Consider the following 22,691-nt stretch of genomic DNA (forward strand, 5'->3'; position numbering starts at 1 on the left):
GGGAACTAAGATCCCGTGTGCTGTGTGGGCGGCAGAGCCAAATAAATAAATAAATAAAACCAAAGAACAAATATTAAAAAAAAAAAAACTAGGTAAGAATTTAAAAAATAAATAAAACACAAAAGACTCTAAGCATTCCTAGCTATGGCCAAGGAAAGGTGAGACCAAGGAGCAAAGCGCTTTCACTATTTCCAACATGCTCAGCCTCCTTTTAATAAGTTCTCATAAGTTTTAATTGGTTTAATATTCTCATATTAACAGGTTTTTTTTCTATTTTTAAAATCACAAATATTAAAGTAAATCACTTTATAAGTAAATCAAACATAGTTTCTTCCCTCTTGGGGTTCACATTTTAATTTTCTTCTTTGGAGTTTTTGTACTGTTGACTATAATTATATTCTTGAAATAGGAACATATTTTTGCTTAGAAGGATATTGTCAGGGAGGGAAAGCTCTTCCTGTACCCTCTTAGGTTATGATTGGGGGCCTACCAATTAACCAAGACATAGCAGGAGAAAAGACATGCAATTTTTATTAATATTTATATTCACAAGAGTTCACAGAAAAGAAATTCAAAGAAGTGGTTAAACTTGGGGACTTATGTACCATCTTAACAAAGGAAAGGGGTCTAGGCCTCAAGGGACAAGAAACTGTGGAGAAGTGACAAGGAAATATGTGGGTGGACTAATGGGAGATAAGAGTTATTTTAGTAAAGTCTGTGTATGAAAACTCATCTTGGTGTCAACTCCCTGTCTCTGGTGATAAGATTGCTCTCTCTTCTCTTCCTGATACAGAGTGAGGTGGTTAGAAAATGCCCTGCTTTTAGGCAGGCAAGGGGAGGCACAGAACTCTTCCTGCATCAGTTGATTCTCAGTTGCCTCCAGCTCAAAATAATCCTTCTGCCAAAGTGCCATATTCTGGGGGTGGCATATTCTGATCCCCTTCAATACAAAACAAAATCCTTAATAATTAGATGGTTGGCTAAACTCCTGTGGTGTAACCCAAGTTACTTTATCTTCCAGTGCTGGGGGAAGTGAGATTCAAACTGAAGGAGGGGAGTTGAGGCAGGGGTGGAGAGTGGGCTGGAAGGCGAGGCAGATGCAGGCTCTGCCCACTAAAGACCTAGCACCTTAGGAGTTGGTTATTCACTTTGCAAAGTTGTGTTGCCTTAATTTCCCTTTTCTCTCATGGTAGGTGTTTACATAGGCCTCAGCTTTTCTGGATTTTGGAATTATGATGATACCACGTGGTATAACCTGACAGACATGGTCTCTTCCCAAGTTGGAGAAGGTAATTCCTCTAACAGTGCCTTCATCGTCAGCATTTCCTTTACATCAACACTTGATGGATATTTATGAAATGTCTTTGCTTTGCTGAGGACGTCACTTTTTCCTTACTTTTTAACCCATGGTATGATTTCTTCCTTTAGAACGCACAGAGCTTTCCATGGTGGATATGGTTTTAACAAATCATTTTTTAGTTATCCTCACCTCTTTGGGTCTTTTTATAAGTGGAGATCTTCGCTATCCATCCTCCTCTGTCTTAATGGTAGGTGAATTGCTCTGTAACTAATAACCTTAAATATCTTCTGTGACATAAAGTAGAAATAGTGGATACTTGAGTTATGTGTGGTGTATCTTAGAACTAAAATGCTTCTTCCTTTTAAAAAACGTAAGAGCGTAATATAGTGACATTTTCCTTTGCCTTATAGTGTTGAATACATCATTTGGAAATGGTGCTAGCTTTATTGCTATACAAATTTATGAGGCGTTTCAAATAATTCATATAGAAAATACCCTATATACTTATAAATAGTCATATATGTTCCCAAAATGCTTTAAGGTACATAAAGCCAGATATAATATTACAAAATAACATAAATCAAAATTATGTCCTTCTGATGAGTTTTCTCTTTTTATTCTTAAATGGCTGTATCAAAGCTTCGATACCATGTTTTTTGTTTTAAAGCACTTCCTCAGCTTCTGCTTTGTCACTCCCATCTGCTCCAAAATAAGGCATTGAAAAGAGACATTAATTAATAAATAAATAAAGTAATTAAAAGTAAGTTTTGGGATTGAGAGAAGGAAAATCAATTCTTAAATATGTTAATAAATAGCTCTCAAAATTACCTCAACAGAAATAAGAACAGTAATAAAGACTTAGGAACAGTAGGAGAAAAGATTGGGGAAGTGTAGAAGGGATGATTGTATTGGTTAAGAAGTAGTTATTTCTTATACATGGTAATTATTACCTTTTTTCAGGTTTACAAATATTCACAACCTTCCTTCTTCCTCATTATCTCTAAGAAAGTATCATTTGTTGCTCAGACAACTAATAGATCTGGCCTTTTATGTGCTTATCATGTGGTTGCTAAAGAAGAGAGTTGAAACAGCCAGGAGCAGTGACCTGAGGTCAAAGCACAGAGAGTTAGGTGTGGGCTGTACATCCTGAGGGCCTGGTCGAGGAGCTGCACTGGGCTGGGCAGAAGACAGAGTGGCCATGGAGAAAATAGTGGGATAAGGATGTGCCTTCCTAAACCCCAGTCGGTGGCCGACCTAGTTTCTTCCTATACACTTCTTAACTCCTCCATTTAAATCATTAAAAGGTGGGGTTTTGAACTCAAATCCTTTCTGGAATTAAGTTAAAGTATAAATAAATTAATCAAATGGTGGAGCAAGGCAAAGACTGAGGGGGAAATCTCCAAGATACCCTGCAAACTACTTAAGAAGCTGGTTTTAGTGTTTGATACTCCTAACTGCTGGGATGTAAAAAACGTCATCTCCTTTAGTATAATTTAAATTGCTGTTTTGTTATGCCTTCTGATTTACAAGCAAAGATTAAAATTCCTTTTTTTCTTTCTTCTAGTTTTCAAGGGCAGACTTTTGTGGTTTCGAAAGGGTAAGAAGCTTTCAATTTCCAAGGGTTGGTTAAAAGATATGTTTCCTTGGTGACCTAAGAGATGAGGTACAAGACAAGAATTCATAATATAGATTATTATTGCTGATACTATAATATTATTTACAGTTTGAACTAAAAAGATGTATTTCCAGTAACCATTAAGCAATGGTACCCCCTTCTGTTTCAAAGGAGGAAATGCCCCCTCTTTGTCTCTGAGGTGGTCCCCATCCCATCTTTATATGTTCTGTCCAGGATTGCTGTGGTTGTTCAGTGCGTTCTGCACAAGGACACCCAGCTGAAAAGATAGTGAGAGCCGAAATATGGCTAACACTTGACTCCCCAATCCGCTTACCCCCCACCCCCGTGTGGGTCTGTGCCTACCTTATCTTTCTTTTTTTTTTTTTATAAATTTATTTATTTTATTTATTTATCTTTGGCTGCACTGAGTCTTTGTTGCTGCGCGCGGGCTTCTCATGCGGTGGCTTCTCTTGTTGTGGAGCACAGGCTCCAGGCACGCGGGCTTCAGTAGTTGTGGCGCACGGGCTTTAGTTGCTCCGCAGCAGCATGTGGGATCTTCCTGCATCAGGGCTCAGAACCCGTGTCCCCTGCCTTGGCAGGCAGTTTCTTAACCACTGCACCACCAGGGAAGTCCCGGGGCACTCTTTCTAATTTGATACAAGTACCATGTAAACTCTGATTCTACAGCTCTGATTCTGGATTTTGTTCCATCAGTTATCTCCCCTCTCTGTTATGAGGTCAAGTTCTGAGATTCAACTAAGTCATTCCCATCAACATATAAGCATGCTTTAGTTTGGAAAGCACAACAAAATTATGAGCATTTCTAGCCTTTTGCCATGTCTCCTCCCCATCCTGTCCTCATACAGGCCTGTGGACACACACCCACCTGTGCATACACACGCACACTCACTCACACTGTCTAAAGCAAAGGGGCACTTACTTCTCAGGAAACAAAAGGAACTGACTTCTTGCTGTATTGATTGGAAGAAACGTGAAGCTGAGAACTGGGAAGGCCAGGTAGGCAAAAGTGATTTACATCAGAAAGAGCAAGGGGGAAAACTGTCAAGAGAGAATTCCAAACCTAGCTAAACTATAACATTCAAGAATGAGGGTGAAGAAAAGAAATTGTCACAGATAAGGCATCAGGAGAGCTTACTATCCAGAGACTCCCGTGAAGGAGTGGAATGCCAGAAATAAAGACAGACCTAGAAATGTAAGCTGTAAGTGAGACAGGAACCTTGTTTGTGCTTTTTACCAGACCTAAGCCTGCCCTTCTTTTTTTTATAGCTGCAAATATTCCGTTGTGTGAACTTAACCAGAGTTTACTTAGCCTGTCTCCTATTGATGGATACTTGGGTAGTTTTCTAATCTTTTGCTTTTGTATTACAAACAATGCTGCCATTAAAAATTTATACCGAACAAGTTTGTACATGTCTGGGTATATCAGTACAATACATTCCTGGAACTTGGATTCACACATCAAGGAGTAAATGCTTGTGCAATATTAAAAGACAATCACAAATTGCCCTCATAGAGGTTTTTACCGTTCACAAGGATATTAAAATAAATCCTCGTGAGCTAAAATGTTTCAGCAAAACACAGGGGTTTCTGGTAGTGATGAGGGAGAGGGGAACTACAAGTGTCCCAAAGATAGTGAGGTCGTGTGGCAGGGGAAAGAAAGGGGAAGTGAACTTATTCTTAAAAGTATAGGGATTTACCTTTGGGAAAGACATCTTCTAAAATGATTGAAGGAAGGATAGTAAGAATGGGGTGTATGTGGCTGTCCAGCCAGGAATTTGAAGGAGTTAATACTTGGTGATTTATTCATTCACTTATTCATCTATTCAACAGATGTTTGTTGAGCCAGGCTTATTTAGACAAAGAAGATTCCATAGTGAGCAAGACAGATAAAGTCCTGACTCTCCTGTAGCTTCCCATTCTCCTGAGGGAGCTAGACCATGAACAAGTACACAAATATATGCAGAATATGATTGTAGAGAGTAACAAGGGTTTATTGAAATTAAAGCAGGAAAGAGAAGTAGAAAGTGAAGGGAAGATAATATTGTATTTAAGCATGGTGATTATAGCAGGCCTCTCCAAGGAGGTGAAATTTAAGCAGAAACTCAAATGATTTGAAGAAATGATTTCGACAAAATATGTCCAGACAGAGGTGCAAAGGCCCTAAATTGGGAACTTGGCGTGAGGCAAAATCTGTTATACATCTATACTCAATGTATATTGAGTGCAGTATGCAGTCTCAAACCTCTCAATACCAATTGCTGTCATTTGTCACCCTATTTTATCCATTGAGCCCTCTGACTAACCTCACCAGACTTTAGGTTTTGTGTCAAGAACTATCCTATTTACTATTGTATGCTATTATTAGGCTGCCTTGTAGATAGGCTGTCTCAATAAATATTTCCAGAATCCATGAGTGAATAAATGAAGATGGACAGGAGTCCAATCTTGGATGAGCTTAGTAGCCATGCAGCATGGAACTTTGAGCAGTCATATACCTCTCTGGGCCTCAATTTCTTCATTTTAAAATGGGCATGACAATATCTACCTCTTAGAGGTGAAGTGATTAAATAACATTACATAAGAAAAACCTCAGCCCGGTTCACGAATCAAAGTAGCAACTTTAAAAAAAAAAAAAAAAAAAGCTGTGTTTTCTCCCCAGACAGATAGAAACTTCTGAAGGCAAATGACAGAAACCAAACTAAAACTGATTTTAGCAAAGGAGAGGAAGTTGTTGGCTCATATGAACAGGGAATTCAAGGAGTGAATGAATCCAGCTTCCAGACATGACTGGATTTAGTGCCTAACAGATGTCCGTCCAACCCTGTCTTCTCAGCATTTGAGTCTGTTTTCCTCTACATTAGCTTCATTCTCAGTGGGTTTTCTCCAATTGTCAGTAAGAATAGCCACCAGGTTTATGTGCCATCAGTTTAGCACTCCCCACAGGAATAAAATCTCTCTTCCCCGGTGGTTCCAGCAAGCCTCAGCGCCGACTCATTAACCTGACTTGGATATGTGTTCATTCCTGACCCACCTTTGTGACTCTAAATCAGGCCTGGGGCATGAGCTCATCCTTGGAATAAAGTCAGCCTGATCAGATTAAATTATCCCCAAGGATATTCACTGGACTATTACGAGTTTTATTCCAGGTAGGAAAAAACAAAAAAAAGAAGGGATCTAAAGAGTAAAAAAGGAATCAGGGCCCGATAAAGATTCTATACTAATTGCCCAGCTATAATCATGATAGTTATGGCATCCTGCAAAACTGCAGATTAATATGAGAACTCAAAAGCTCATTGATATAAAACCATAGGTTGAAATTCAAATAAATTATTGTCCACTCCATTTTAAAAGGCTTTTTTGTTTGTTCAGTGGTTTTATCAATATATAATTCATATAGCATAAAATTCACCCACTTAAAGTGTACAATTCAATGGCCTTTAGTATATTCACAGAGTTGTGCAAGCATCACCACAATCTATTCTAGAACATTTTAAAGGCTTTTAATGCACAGATTATGCAGATTTTATTACTGGTCTTTAAATATGTAAGAAGGTCTTCCTTTTGTCTCAACAATAATATGAGAGTCAGAATCTTCCTATGTTGACCAAAAAAATACACAGGGCTTCCCTGTGGCGCAGTGGTTGAGAGTCCGCCTGCCGATGCAGGGGACACGGGTTCATGCCCCGGTCCGGGAAGATCCCGCTCGCCGCGGAGCGGCTGGGCCCGTGAGCCATGGCCGCTGAGCCTGCGCGTCCGGAGCCTGTGCTCCGCGATGGGAGAGGCCACAACGGTGAGAGGCCCGCGTACCGAAAAAAAAAAAAAAAAAACACACACACACAACCTAGAAGTTGAGTTATGTTTTATTCAGTGGACAAAACTGAGGACATAAGCCTGGGACACAGACTCTCAGATAGCTCTGAGAGACTACTCCTAAGAGGTAAGGGAGGAGGAGGATATTTAGGAGTTTTTGCAACAAAGACCAGGTAGTCAGAACGTCAAAAGATTACTGTTAATTAAAGAAAACCAGATATCTCACGTTAAGGAATTTAGTCCTTTTTCTATGTACGGAAAGATGCAAGAGTCTGGGCTCCCTGAAATCATTCCTTTGATGTGCACCTCAGCTATCTGGGGCCAGTATCCTGTGCTTTGTCATCCTGAGTCTCCTCAGGGTGCATCCTTGGGAGGTGGCTGCAGTGACTGAGGGCTTGGCAGTGGGCAGCTCATTTGTCTCCGTCCTGAGTTCCCTCAGGGCTCACCATCGGAGTGGCTGTACTGGCTTGATGGCTGCAACATCCTTTGTTTACTGATATGGCAGGCAACATTTTTTCAATGACACCTATAACAAAACCATCTCAAATTCTTGCATATAATTCATATCCAACATCTATAATCTTGCCTTCTTGGAAGCTTCTCCTGTATGACCAATTTTCCAAAACCTGTATTTTGTGGCTTTTTTTCTTATTGCTTCTTGCTGCTGTCAGGCCTCTGGGAAGTCTCCTTAAACCTAGCTCAGCTGAAGGAGAATAAAAGATAAGCATGTGGCCCATTTTAACTGTAATGAAAGATCAACAGCTCCTGAGAGCCTCGGAAAGACAGCTCATAGATAGTAGCATCTTCCATTAACATATGTCAATCATGCGAAATTTCTTTTTATTCCTTTTTTGTGTGTTGTTCAAAAAGCATATTCTTGTTTCTTGTCCTCATTCTACGAACTTTTATTTTGCTGGCATACAGTTTTCCTTTTTTTATTTGCCTCACATCCCTGAACTATTGAACTTTTAAAATTTCTTATAAGTTTTTCTATTTTTACATCTTAAGGCTACATATTGCCTAAATGACATTTTTGTTTATTTATGTAGGTTGACTACATCAAAGGAAAACTGTGGTATAATGAAAGATGTTTTGCTAACAGAGAACATTTTGAAGGTAAATTTTAGTTAAAGAACTATTAATAAGCTTTTTTCAACATAGCTAGCATATATAGATTAGATAAAATGAAATAAAATAAAAATAGAATTAAATATAAAGATAGGTTTGTTTTGTATAAGTTAATGGTCTAAAACTGGGGGAAAAATTAGTTTAAATCTGACACAATAGGCATGCCCTGTTGTAAGTGCAAGAAAATTGTATTGTAAATGATACAATTTAATTGTATCATTTAATTAGTGATACGTTTAAAAATATAGATCCTACTTATAATTTCTGTACCTTTATATTTTATAGTTGATTATGTTACTATCACCTTTGAGAGAAACAGGACCCTAAGTGAGGTATGGTATTAAATATTTCAAAAAGTAAGAAATTTTATGGTGCATGATTTCATAGGTTGTTATTAACCTAAAAAATGGCAATTTTTAGACTCAAAAGCTTAACAATCACTCTTTGCTCCCAGTGGCGCCTGTACTTAGATTTAATGGTAATTAGCTAATTATGTTAAATCTAGACCCACACAGTGGTTCTAGAAAAACAATCCATGCCAGAAAGGGATGCTTTACAGTGTTTTCTAGACTCATATCCCCCAGAAGAGAAACACAGGTATTAAAGATATATCACTATTATTTGTGGCCAGTCATGACAACACAATTAGTGTAGTTCATTAGTTTATTTGCCTGCAAGAACTAATTAGGACTTCTTTAGTTCAAGAATGGCATTAACTTTTCCTTTGTCTTTTTGTAGGCAAGCTCTTGTTTTTATAGTAAAGAACCATTTCTTGAATGGTTACCTTGCTTACCCCCCATTTCAAAAGGAATGAAAACTATTCTTTCAACTGTGGTAACATTTCTTGTTGACCAAGAGCAAAGTTCTGGAGTCTACCTCTTCCATAACCAGGTAGGCCTTATAGCCCAGAGGTGATTGCTGTTGACACCACAATAGTGAAAACTTACCTTTACAAAACTTATTTCCAAGTTCTTTTTATCTTTGACAGTAGAAGGTGATAAAATTGGCTACAGTGAAATTATTTATGGTTAACAATATAGTTTGATACTTCATAGATGTCTTGCCTCTTATTGTCATTCAGTTTGATGAAAATGGAAAATACAGAGCCGTTTGTGTAGTAATGCTTCTTTGCTTATTCTTCAGGAGAATGTAAGCTGAGTTTGGTCTATATAAATTTAAGTGTCTGTAGAATGGTTAGTTTAAATGAACAAAAAGTGGAACTAGCCCTACCCTCATGATTTTAGGGGAGAAAGAAAATAATTTTCCTCTGCCCTCTTATGTTCAGTTTTAGGGGCCCTGCAAATTAAACTGACAAAAGACAGATTAACAGGAGAAAAGAAAACAATTTCTTTATGCATGCAGGGCCCATACATGCGAGTGAAAGTCAGTGATGAATAATTCAAAAGGTAGTTAAAATTTGGAGGTTATATGCCATCTTAATAGTTTAAGGGGTTGAGTGAGAAAGGTACTTAAGGGAAAACAAATGAAAAGATAATGGTTTACAGGAGAACAAACAGGAGGTAAGGAAGTTTGTGATGTTTGTTTGTACAGGTATGCGTGGTCTTTCCGTCTCCTTCAGGGCCATGAAACTCCCCTGGAGAAGGGATTTGGGGTAGGTTTTGTTCACATTCTGCCTTCTGGGAGTAGATCTGCTCTGAAGAGGAATTAATGGCAGCCTTTTATCCCAGAAGTTGCTGCTTTTCGTCAAGATAAGGGAAGGATTTTGTCTGCATCTCTTGAATCTCAAATATCTTCAGCTTAAAATAATCTTTATACCAAAGTGGCATGCCTTGGGGGTGCATATGCTGATCCCCTTCAAAATCATGATCTGACAGAATTGGAGTGTGGTCTAGGCATCCACACTTTTAAAAAGTAGTTTGACATTATAGTTATGAGCATGGGCCTTGGAGTCTGTTGAGTTCAGTAATGATTCTACAATAAATCCCCCCATGACATTTATTATTTAATAATAATAATTAAATTATTATTAATTAAATTATTATTATTAAATAATAAATGGGAAAATTATTTAATCTCCTTTACTTCATGTTCAACATCTATAAAGTAGACATGTATGGTGGGGGGAGGCAGAGTAAAGAGATACCAATAGTTGCTAATCCTTCCAGTTCTATGCTGTGTTAAGTGTTTTGTTGCTATCTTAATCCAAATCCAAGTAACAGGAAACTCTAAAAATTGTAACATAGACTAGTACTATTGGTGGAAAAATTCTTATGATTTGCTCCTGCTTTGTTTATCTATTTCTAGAAAAATACCACTGTCTCTGTGAGGATCCTAAAAAACAACAAACCAAGATTAATACAAAAATTTCCAATTTTCTTTTTTCCTTCATCATTCTCTTCTCCTGTTGGAATGACATTCCACCCACGAAGCCATTTTCTGTATGCTTATGGTAATCAGGTGTGTATGAAACTTCACACTCTAGTATAGATGTAGATCATTCACTTGCTCTATGCTGAGTGGTTATACATCAAGTAAAGAACAGGGTTGCTCTGATGGTCAGGGAGGTGGAAAGCCTGATGAAGAGAGAATGAGAAGAGAGGAATTAGTGACAGTGAATACAAACAAATATTTTGCAAAGTTTTGCTGAAAAGTGGAGCAGGGAATTGTGGCAGTGTTTGAAGAAAGAAAGGTCAAAAGAAGAGTTTTTTTAAAGATAGGAGGAATTACGTTGTGTGCTTATGGGACTTATTTGGTAGAGAGGAAAAGCTGACGATGCAGGAAAGAGAGGAAAGAAATTTCTGGAGTGACATTTCTAAAGAGGTGAGAGGAGATGAGGTCTATGAACTAGTGGAGAGATTGGCCTTAGGAGCACAGACAGTTGTTCTATAGTAACGGGAGGAAGGAAGGGTTTTCGGGTTCAGAAGCTGGTAGGTAGGTTGGTAGCTATGGTAATGGAAGTTGTGGGAATTTATCTTCTATTTTCTCAACAAAAATCAAAGTTATTGTTTACTAGTGAGGATGGAGGAGGAATGTTGAGGAGTTGAGGAAAGAGAGAACAGAGTAAAATAGTTGCCTAGGAAGATGGGAGAATGAACTGAGTAAGGTAATCCAGTATGATTGCCTGAGCTTTGTGCTCATGAATTCAATATGTGACCAGTTCAGCATTATCAAATGTTCTTTTCCACATTCAACTGTGGAAAAGACAGGGGGTTGTATTAACCACAATACAACAGTTTCTTGGAGTTCTACCAAGAAACTATTAAGAAGTGAAAAAGCATACAGAGGGGAATGCAATAAGACAAAGGAAAAAACTTAAGAAATCAAAGGCATGAATTTTAAAAAGTAGCGAACAAAATCTATTGACTTGCAGAAAATCTGATTGTCTATATAGAAAATCTAAAAGATACATACAAATTACTAAAACAAGATGGGAGTTAAAGTTAAACTAGGCAGGAGGTAAAGTCGATTTCATTTCTGCACACGATCAACAATAAATTTGAAAACACAATTTTTAAGACACTATTTACAATAGCAGAAAAAAAGCAAAACAAAACAGAAATCCACAAACAAAAACTCTAAGTACCTAAGAATTAATCTAAGAAAAGATTTCTAAGACCTATATGTAGAAAATTATAAACTTCACTGAAGGACATTTAAAACTTTATAAAGAAATGAACATAAACATGCTTGTGGACAAGAAAACTTGACTTATAATACCAATTCTTCCTTAAATTAATCTGTAGATCTAATACAACTCTAATCAAAATCCCAAGATTTGTTGTGGAGTTTAAGTTGAGTCTAAAATATATATGGTATATGTCAATTATACCTCAATTAAAAATTTTTTTAAGTAAAGCAAAAAGAAAAAAAATAATTATACATGGAAAAACAAAAGACCAAGAGTAACCAAGACACTTCTGAAGAAGAATAAGAAGGAGGGACTTGTATTACCAGATATTAACACTATTTTAAAAGTTGTAATAATTTTGGTAATGCAGTTTTGGGCCAGGAATACACAAATTGACCAATGGGATAAAATAGCCCACAAGTAGACCCATGCAAATCTAGAATATTGATAGAGGCCAAAGTGACATCACAGGGGGAAATAAGAGACTGCTCAAAATGGGATGGGAAGTTTGGTTATACATATGGAAACTGTTGAAATATATCCCCACACTGCAACATACATCAAGCTCAAGTTCTGACAGATTACTAATTTAAATATCAAAACTTTTAGAGGGAAAGAAATGAGTATCTTTCTGAACTCAGTGTGGGAAAGCATTTTAAAACAAGACTAAAAAAACAATAACCACAGGGCTTCCCTGGTGGCGCAGTGGTTGAGAGTCCGCCTGCCGATGCAGAGGACACGGGTTCGTGCCCTGGTCCAGGAAGATCCCACATGCCGCGGAGCGGCTGGGCCCGTGAGCCATGGCCGCTGAGCCTGCGTGACCGGAGCCTGTGCTCCGCAATGGGAGAGGCCACAGCAGTGAGAGGACTGTGTACCGCAAAAAAACCCAAGAAAAAACAGTAACCATAAAAGAAAAAGAGAACTTCACCTTCATTAAAAAGAAGAATTCTGGATCAGCAAGATGGCAGACTAAGAAGCTTCAGGCCATTGCTCTTCCACAGAGACACTGAGTTAGCAACAATATACAGATCAGAGTACCTTTACAAGAACTTTAGAGACCAGTTGAGAAGCTACAGCACCCAGACCAACATAAAACCAAAAAAGGATTCTAACAAAGGGGTGGGAAAATTTGCAGTGTTTGCCCATCTGTCCTGCCCCCATTCAATCTGGCATGGCACAACCAGGAAGAAACCTCCCACACCAGGGATCCTCCCTTGGAAGAGAGACAGAAGAGTGGGCCTTGTGTCCAACATTCTGGCTTGTCTGGGGGCTGCTCAAGGGACTGGTTTCTGTCTTGCCTAACTCAGAACACTGATGCAACATGCAGCATTGTTTGGAAACTGCTGAAAAGGGAGAGTAATATTGACAAGATGGCAGGCTAGGAAGTTTCAGACCCTCACTTTCCCCCAGAACCACAAAGATAGCAATATACAAACCAGCATACCTTTGCAAGAACTCTACAGGCCTGTTGAGAAGCTACAGCACCCAAACCAAGCTAAAACCAAGAAGGGATTCCAGCAAAAGGGATAGAAAAACTTGCAGCATTTTGCACATATATCCATGCCTCTCCTCCTATTTGGCTTAGTGCAGCACAGCTTGAAGGAAACTTCCCACACCGAGGAGTCTCCCTCAGGACAGAAACAAAAGAGCTAACAGTGCATCCAGTGTTCTGGCCAGACCAGGGGCTGCCTGACAGACTGGAATCTGTCTCACTTGACTCAAAGCACTGATGGAACTGGCAGCCTTGTTTGGAAACTGCTGAAAACAGATATGATCACTACAGCATGTTAAAATTGCAGTTCTGCAGGCAGATGCCAGCGGCGGCAAGAGCTTATGGGCTTCTGAGAAGAAGCAGGGATAAGCAGTTTAGGGAATTTGAGACAACTAAAAGCACAGAACAAGCCAGAGAAGACACATCCTCAGAAAGGATTTCAGAGGTCCTAGAATCTCTAACTGGGCAGATTGGTAAAGGTCTGCATAAAGCCAGTCCATAAAAACTGGAAATGTGGTTGCTTTATCTGATGCCCAAGTCTCAAAACAACAACAGCAACATCAGAAGGCATACAAAGAAACAGGCATACATGATCCAATCAAAGGAACAAAATAAAACTCCAGAAAATGACCTTAAAGAAATGCAGATCTATGAGATGCCTGACAAAGAATTGAAAACCACTGTCATAAAGGTGCTCAATGAGTCAGACAAGAACACAGATAACTAAGTGAAATCAGGAAAATAATGCATGGACAAAATGAGAATATCACAAAGAGATAGAAATCATTTGAAAAGGTCAAACAGAAATTCTGGAACTGAAAAATACAATAACTGAACTGAAAAGCTCACTAGACAAGTTTAACAGCAGACTAGATCAAGCAGAAGAAAGAATCAGCAAATTGAAGAGAGGTTATTTGAAATCATCAAGTCAGAGGAGCAAAAAGAAAAAAGAATGAAGAAAAGTGAAGAGAACCTCAGGAATTTACAGATACTATCAAATGGGCCTACATATGCAATTATGGGAGTCCCAGAAGGTGAAGAGAGAGAGAGAAAGGGACACAGAGCTTATTTAAAGAAATAATGGTCAAACACTTCTCAAATTTGAGGGGGAAAATGGACATACACATTAAAGAAATTCCAATCAGAATAAGTCCAAAGAGACCAACACTGAGACACATTATAATCAAACTGTCAAAAGTCAGAGACAGGATCTTGTAAGCAGCAAGAGAAAAGTGACTTTGTCACATACAAGGGAACTTTCATAAAATTATCAGTGGATTTCTCAGCAGAAGCAGTGCAAGCCAGGAGGGAGTGGGATGATATATTCAAAGTGCTGAAAGGGAAAAAAAAACACAAAAAACTGTCAATCAAGAATACTGTAGGGCTTCCCTGGTGGCGCAGTGGTTGAGAGTCCGCCTGCTGATGCAGGGGCACAGGTTCGTGCCCCGGTCTGGGAGGATCCCACATGCCGCGGAGCGGCTGGGCCCGTGAGCCATGGCCACTGAGCCTGCGTGTCCAGAGCCTGTGCTCCACAACGGGAGAGGCCACAACAGTGAGAGGCCCATGTACTGCAAAAAAAAAAAAAAAAAAAAAGAATACTGTATTTGGTAAACTGTCATTCCAAAATGAAGGGGAAATTAAGATTTTTCCCAGGTAAACTAAAGCTGAAGGAGTTCATTACAACTATACTTGCTCTGCAAAAAAAAATGCTGAAAAGAGTCCTTCAAGACAAAACTAAAGGATGCTAGATAGCAACATGAAGTCACATGAAAATAAAAAGTTTTGCAGTAATATAAAAACATGGACAAATACAGTAACTTGTATTAATGTTATTTTGGTGCGTAAGTTCACTTTTAATTCTTGTATAGGATTTACATGAGAAAAATATTTTAAAAACTATAAATATGTTAACAAGTATATAATATAAAAGCATGTAATTTATGACATCAGTAACGTAAAGTGTGGGGGTGGAGCTGTATAGGAGGTGATTTTGTATGCAGTTGACGTTAAGTTGTTATCAGATTAAAAATAGAATGTGGGCTTCCCTGGTGGCGCAGTGGTTGAGAGTCTGCCTGCCAATGCAGGGGACACAGGTTCGTGCCCCGGTCTGGGAAGATCCCACATGCCATGAAGCAGCTGGGCCCGTGAGCCATGGCCGCTGAACCTGCGCGTCCAGAGCCTGTGCTCCGCAACGGGAGAGGCCACAGCAGTGAGAGGCCCGCGTACCGCAAACAAAAACAAAAACAAAACAAAACAAAAAAATAGAATGTAATATTTTATGTAATTGCAGTGGTAACTACAAAGAAAAATATATATGTGGAATATATACACAAGAACACAAGAAGGAAACCAAAGCATGTCACTACAAAAAAACACAAAGCAAGATAGTAAGAGAGGAAAGGAGGGACAAAAAGCTACAAGACATACGAAACAATAAACAAAATGGTAATAGTAAATCCTTCCCTGTCAGTAATTATTTTACATTTAAATAGACTAAATATCCCAATCAAAAGACATAAATTAGCTGAACTGATTTAAAAAAAAACAATGCAAAAAAAGGATGCAATTATATTCTGTCTACAAGAGACTCACTTTAGATCTGAGAACATAGGCTGAAAACAAAAAGGTTGAAAAAATATTTCATGCAAATGGCATCCAAAAAGCCGGGATGGCTATACTGTTTTGTAATCATACAAAATAGACTTTAAGTCAGAAATCATTGCAAGAGACAAAGACATTATATAAGAATAAAAGGTCAGTTCACCAAGAAGATATAACCATTATAAATATTTATGCATGAAACATCAGAGCAAACTTTGAATATAAATATGAAGCAAACTTTGAAAGAATGAAGGGAGAAATAGATAGCAACATAATCGTAAGAGACATCATACTCCACTTTCAATAATGGGTAGAACAACCAGACAGAAGATAAATAAGGAAACAGAAGACATGAACAACACTGTAGACCAATTGCACCTAACCGATGTAATCAGAATACTGCACCCAGCAACTGCAGAATAAATTCTTCTCAAATACACACAGAACATCCTCTAGGAAAGATCATATGTGAGACCACAAAACAAGTCTCAACACACTTAAAAAGATTGAAATTATACAAAGTATATTTTCCAATCACAGTGGAATGAAACTAGAAGTCAATAGAAGGAAAACTGGAAAATCCACAAGTATGTGGAAATTAACACATTCTTAAACAACCAGTGAGTCAAAGAGGTAGTCATAAGGGAAATCATAAAATACCTTGAGAAAGTTAAAATGAAAACAAGACATATTGCAGCACTATTTACAATAGCTAAGGTGTGGAAGCAAGCTAAATTTCCATCAACAGATAAATGAATGAATAAAGAAGATGTGGTGTATATATACACAATAAAATACTACTCAGCCATAAAAAATAATGAAATAATGCCATTTGCAGTAACGTGGATGGACCTAGAGATTATCATACTAGGTGAAGTAAATCAGACAGAGAAAGATAACTATCATATAATATCGCTTACATGTGGAATCTGAAAAGAAAAAAAAAGGATACAAGTGAACTTATTTCAAAAACAGAGACTCACAGACATAGAAAACAAATTATGGTTACCAAAGGGGAAAAGGGGGTGGGGAGAGGGATAAATTAAGAGGTTGGGATTAACACATATACACTACTATATATAAAACAGATAAACAAGGACTTACTGTCTAGCACATGGAACTATACCCAGTGTTTTTTAATAACCTATAAGGAAAGAGAATCTGAAGAATATATATATATATATATATATCTCTGAATCGCTGTGCTGTACATCTGAAACTAACATGATATTGTAAATCAACTATACTTCAGTAAGAAAATAAAAAATAATCTGTGAATAAAAACTTATGGGATGCAACAACAGCAGTACTAACAGGGAAGTTTATAGCTATAAACACATATTAAAAAGAAAAATCTCAAATTAACAACCTAATTTTACAACTTAAGGAACTAGAAAAAGAAGACCCACCAAACCAAAGCTAGCAGATGGAAGGAAATAATAAAAACTAGAAAAGAGATAAATGTAATTGAGAATAGAAAAACAATAGGAAAAAAAGCAATGAAATTAAGAGCTGCTTTATTGACAAGCCTTAGCTAGATTAACTAAGAAAAAGAAGACAACTAAAATTGAAAGAGGGGACATTACAATTGATGTCACAGAAATAAGGAGGATATGAGAATATTATGAACAGTTGTATGCAAACAAACTGGATAACCTAGAAGAAATGGGTAAATTCCTAGAAACATACAACCTACTAATTCTTAAATTGTGAAGGCATGGAAATCTGAACAGACCAATAACTAGTTAGGAGATTGAATCAGTAATCAAACCTCCCAACAAAGAAAAGCCCAAGATGGGATGGCTTCATTGGTGAGTTCTTCCAAATATTATATTTAAAGAAGAATTAACACTAATCCTCCTCAAACTCATACCAAAAAAAATGAAGAGGAAGGAACACTTCCAAGGTCATTCTATGATGCCACCATTATCCTGATACCAAAGCCAGACAAGGATACTACAAGAAAGGAAAACTAGAGACCAAATCCCTAGAAAACACTGATGCAAAAATTCTCAACAAAATACTAGGAAACTGAATTCAGCAGCACATTAAAAGGATTATACATACCGTGACCATGTGGGATTTGTTCCTAGAACACAGAGATGGTTCAACATATGAAACTGATCAATGTAATACACCTCATTAACAGAATGAAAGAAAAAAAATCACAGCATCATCTCAATTGATACAAAAGAGCATTTGACAAAACTCAACATATTTTCAGGATAAAAATACTTAACAAACTAGAAATAGAAGAAAACTACCTGAACATAATGAAAACCATATATGAGAAACCCACAGTGAGCATTATGCTCAATGGTGAAAGACTTAAAGCTTTTCCTCTAAGATCAGGAAGAAGGCAAGGAAGCCCACTCTCAACACTTGTATTCAATATAGTACTGGAAGTTCTAACCAGAGCTATTAGACAAGAAAAAGAAATTTAAAAGTATCTGCATATAAAAGGAAGAAGTAAAATTATCTCTATGCACAGATGATATGATCTTGTATGTAGAAAACTCTGAAGATTCTACAAAACAAACAAAACAAAAACAAAAAAACCTGATTAGAATTAATAAAGGAATTCAGCACAGAAGTCTCATTTTAATATGGATAAGCACTCTCCTCCATATCCAAATACATCCAACACATCATCCTTTTATGAGCAAGGAGGACCAGTTGGGAGATGATGGAATAACTTTGTTCTTTGGTACATTCACAATGCATACTGTTTAAAACTGAAGACTGCCATGTACACTTTTGCACAAACTCTAGGAAGGAAATAGACGGTTGACCAAGTAGGTAAGGAGTCTGTCTGTACGTCTGTGTGTGGGGGATGGATGTGGGAGTATGGTCATGGTGCATGACTTTTCTTATGTAGGAAGATTAGGTAACTGATGACTGTTACATGGCAGCTCTTTAGTGAGGTATTATCTTTTTATTCCCTTAGGTATGGCTTTCAATTGATGGCGGCAACACCTTTGAATTAATAGCTGACTTTCATGATGATATCATAAAGAATACTTATCATAGTTTTTATACTTCAGCTATTACTTTTGTTTCCCGAAGTGGAAAGGTTTACTTGACAAAGGCAGGTGAGGAATTCACTTTTATTGGTATAAGCACTACCTGTGAGCCAAGGATTAGAAGATTTATTTTAAAATCTGCCATATTAATGAACCAATCCTAAGGTCACAGACCTATTAGGGGTGATGGATTTAAAAAAAAATTTTACTGTAATAAAAATAAACATAACAAAATTTACCATCTTAACCATTTTTAAGTGTATAGTTCAGTGGTATTAAATACATGCAGATATTCTGCAAGTATCTCCAACATCCATCTTCATAACTCTTTTCATCTTGAAACTCTATACCCTTTAAAAAATAAATCCCCACTTCCCTCTTCCCCACAGCCTCTCACAGCTGCCATTCTACTTTCTGTCTCTATGATTTTGACTACTTTGGTACCTCATATAAGTGGAATCATACAGTGTTTGTCCTTTTGTGACTAGATTATTTCACTTAGCATAATGTCCTCAAGGATCATCTATGTAATAGCATATGTCAGAGTTTTCTTCATCATTAAGGCTGAATAATATTCAGTTGTATGGTATATATGACATTTTGCTTATCCCTTCATACATCAGTGGACAATTGGGTTGCTTCCATGTTTTAGCTATTGTGAATAGTGTTGCTATGAACATGGCTATACAGATATATCTTTGAGACCTGCTTTTATTTCTTTTGGGTATATACTCAGAAGTGGGATCGCTGGATCATATGATAATTCTATATTTAATTTTTTGAGGAACTGCAATACTGTTTACACAGCACTGTACCATTTTACATTCTGACTCCCAGTGCAAAAGAGTTCCAGTTTCTCCACATCATTGCCAACCCTTGTTATTTTCTGGTCTTTTGATCGTAATCATCCTAATGGATGTGAAGTGGTTTTTCATTATAGTTTTGATTGCATTTCCCTAATTATTAGTGATGTTGAGCATCTTTTTATGTCCTTATTGGCCATTTTTTAATCTTCTTTGGAGAAATGTCTTTTCAAGTCCTTTACCTGTTTGTTAATCAGATTGCTTGTTTTTAGTGTTGAGTTTTAAGAGTTTTCTATCTATTCTGCATATTAATCCCTTGTCAGATATATGATTTGCAAATATTTTCTCCCATTCTGTGGGTTACCCTTAACTAATTTGGTTATTTCTTAAGTAGTTTTTTGATGCTATTGTAAATGGAATTGTTTTCCTAATTTTGTCTTCTAATTATTCATGTTAGTGTACAGAAATGCAACTGATTTTTGAGTGATGATTTTATATCCTGCTATTTTGCTAAATTCCATTATTAGTTCTAAAAGGTTTCTTTCTTTCTTTTTTTTTTGTAGAAACTTTAGGGATTTCTACATATAAGATCACATCATCTGTGAACAGAGATGATTTTACTACTTCCTTTTCAATTCTGATGCTTTTAACTTCTTTCTCTTGCCTAATGGCTCTGGCTAGAACTTCCAGTACTATATTGAATAGAAGTGGTGAGAGTGGGCTTCCTTGCCTTGTTCCTGATCTTAGAGGAAAAGCTTTAAGTCTTTCACCCTTGAGTATAATGTTCACTGTGGGTTTCTCATATATGGTTTTCATTATGTTTAGTTAGTTTTCTTCTTTTTTTTATAATTTTTATTGAAGTATAGTTGTTTTACAATATTGTATTAGTTTACACTGTACAGCAAGGTGAATCAGCTATACATATACATATATCCCCTCTTTTTTGGATTTCCTTCTCATTTAGGTCACCATAGAGCACTGAGTAGAGTTCCCTGTGCTATACAGTAGGTTCTCATTAGTTATCTATTTTATACATAGTATCAATAGTGTATATATCTCAATCCCAACCTCCCAATTCATCCCACTCACCACCTCCCATAGTTTTTTTCTATTTCTAGTCTGTTAAGTTTTATCATGAAAGTATGTTGAATTTTGTCAAATGCTCTTTTGTATCAGTTAAGATGATGTTGTGGGTTTTTTTCTTTCATTCTGTTAATGTGGTATACTACATTAATCAGTTTTCATATGTTGTTTGCATTCAATGTTCCTTGCATTACAGGAATAAACCCTACTTAGTCATGATGAATAATCCTTTTAATGGGCTGCTGAATTCTGTGTGCTAGTATTTTGTTGAGGATTTTTGCATCATTACTCATCAGGGATATTGGTCTACAGTTTTCTGTTTTCTGTTTTGATAGTGTTTTTGTTTGACTTTGGTATCAGGATAACACTGGCTTCATGGAATGAGTTGGGAAATGTTCCCTCCTTTTCAATTTTTTGGAAAAGTTTGAGAAGGATCAGTATTAGCTCTTCTTTAAATGTTTTGTTGAATTCACCAGTGAAGCCATCAGGTCCAGGGCTTTTCTTTGTTGAGAGATTTTTTATTACTAATTCAATCTCCTTACTAGTTTCAGGTCTATTCAGATCTTCTATTTCTTCACGATTTACTTCATCTGTTAGGGATTTTTTTCTAGGAATTTTTCCATTTTATTTAGCTTATCCAATTTGCTGGTGTACAGTTGTTTATAATACTCTCTTATAATCCTTTATACTTCTGTAGAAGTAGCAGTAATGTTCTCACTTTCACTTCTGATTTTAGTAATTTGAGTCGTCTTTCTTTTTTTCTCAGTTCATCTAGGTAAAGGTTTATTGATCTTTTCAAAGAATCAACTTTTGATTTTATTGATTTTCTGTCTTGTTTTTTGACTCTCTATTCCATTTATCTCTGCTCTAATCTTTATTATTTCCTTTTTCCTTGCTAGCTTTTGGTTTACTTTGTTCTTCTTTTTCTAGTTCCTTAAGTTTTAAAGTTAAATTGTTGATTTGAGAAATTTCTTGGTTTTTGTTTTAACAATTTTAATTGAGGTATAATTGACATATAATGTTATATTAGTTTTAGGTATACAACATAATGATTTTATATTTGTAGACATTGCAAAATGATTACCACAATAAGTCTGGTTAACATCCATCACCATACATAGTTACAGATTTTTTTTTCTTGTCATGAGAACTTTAAGATCTACTTTCTGAGCAACTTTCACATATGTAATACAGTATTATTAACTATAGTAACCATGCTGTACATTACAGGTATATGTAATTTTATTGTGCTTAGCTTTATTGCACTTTGCAATATCGCTTTTTTTTAACGAACTGAAGGTTTGTAGCAACCATCCATTTTCAGATGATGGTTAGCATTTTTCAGTGATAAAGTATTTTTAAATTAAGGTATATACATTGTTTTAAAGGCATAATACTATTACACCCTTAATAGACTACAGTCTAGTGTAAACGTAACTTTTATATACACTGGGAAACCAAAAAATCCATGTGACTTGCTTTATTGCAATATTTGCTTTATTGTGTTGGCCTAGAAACAAACTTGCAGTATCTCCTAGGTATTCCTGTACATCTCCATGACTTATTTATTTTATAGTTGGAAGTTTGTACTTTTTGGCTCCCTTCACTCATTTCTTCCTCTCACTGTTGTGGCCTCTCCCGTTGCGGAGCACAGGCTCCGGACGCGTAGGCTCAGCCGCCATGGCTCATGGGCCCAGCCGCTCCACGGCATGTGGGATCCTCCCGTACCGGGGCACGAACCCGTGTCCCCTGCATTGGCAGGCGGACTCTCAACCACTGTGCCACCAGGGAAGCTCTCTTCCTTATTTTTAATGTAAATATTTAGAGTAATAAATCTCCCCCTTAGCACCACTTTCACTTCATCCCATAAGTTTTGGTATATTGTATTTTCATTTTCATTTGTCTGTAGGTATTTTACAATTTCCCTTGTGATTTCTTCTTTGGTAGGTTGCTAGTTCAAATGAGTGTTGTTTAGTTTCCACAATTTTGTGAATTTCCAGTTTTCTTTGTTATTAATTTTTAACTTCATCTCCTTGTGATCAGAGGAGATACTTTGTGTGATATTTATCTTCTTAAGTCTGTTGAAACTTAATTTGTGGTATAACATATGGTCTGTCCTGGAAATTGTTCCATATGCCCTTAAGAAGTGTATGTACTGTTGTTGGGTGGAATGTTCTGTGTATGTCTATTAGATCCAGTTGGTTTACTGCACTGTTTAAGTACTTG

General features: G+C 36.9%; 1 protein-coding gene across 1 annotated transcript in view; it reads left to right on the forward strand.

Annotated features, from left to right (window-relative positions):
* The window catches only part of CATSPERB (cation channel sperm associated auxiliary subunit beta), a 124,093-nt gene that overhangs the window by 45,200 nt on the left and 56,202 nt on the right, over positions 1-22,691 (forward strand). Inside the window, exons 7-14 of the mRNA XM_060001248.1 lie at positions 1,194-1,289; positions 1,429-1,547; positions 2,865-2,897; positions 7,796-7,862; positions 8,160-8,206; positions 8,613-8,765; positions 10,140-10,292; positions 18,504-18,648. Of these exons, the coding sequence (XP_059857231.1) occupies positions 1,194-1,289; positions 1,429-1,547; positions 2,865-2,897; positions 7,796-7,862; positions 8,160-8,206; positions 8,613-8,765; positions 10,140-10,292; positions 18,504-18,648 (813 nt within the window). The remainder of the gene's footprint in view (positions 1-1,193; positions 1,290-1,428; positions 1,548-2,864; positions 2,898-7,795; positions 7,863-8,159; positions 8,207-8,612; positions 8,766-10,139; positions 10,293-18,503; positions 18,649-22,691) is intronic.

Source organism: Delphinus delphis, chromosome 2 (assembly GCF_949987515.2).
Source record: "Delphinus delphis chromosome 2, mDelDel1.2, whole genome shotgun sequence".
Lineage (NCBI taxonomy): Eukaryota > Metazoa > Chordata > Mammalia > Artiodactyla > Delphinidae > Delphinus > Delphinus delphis.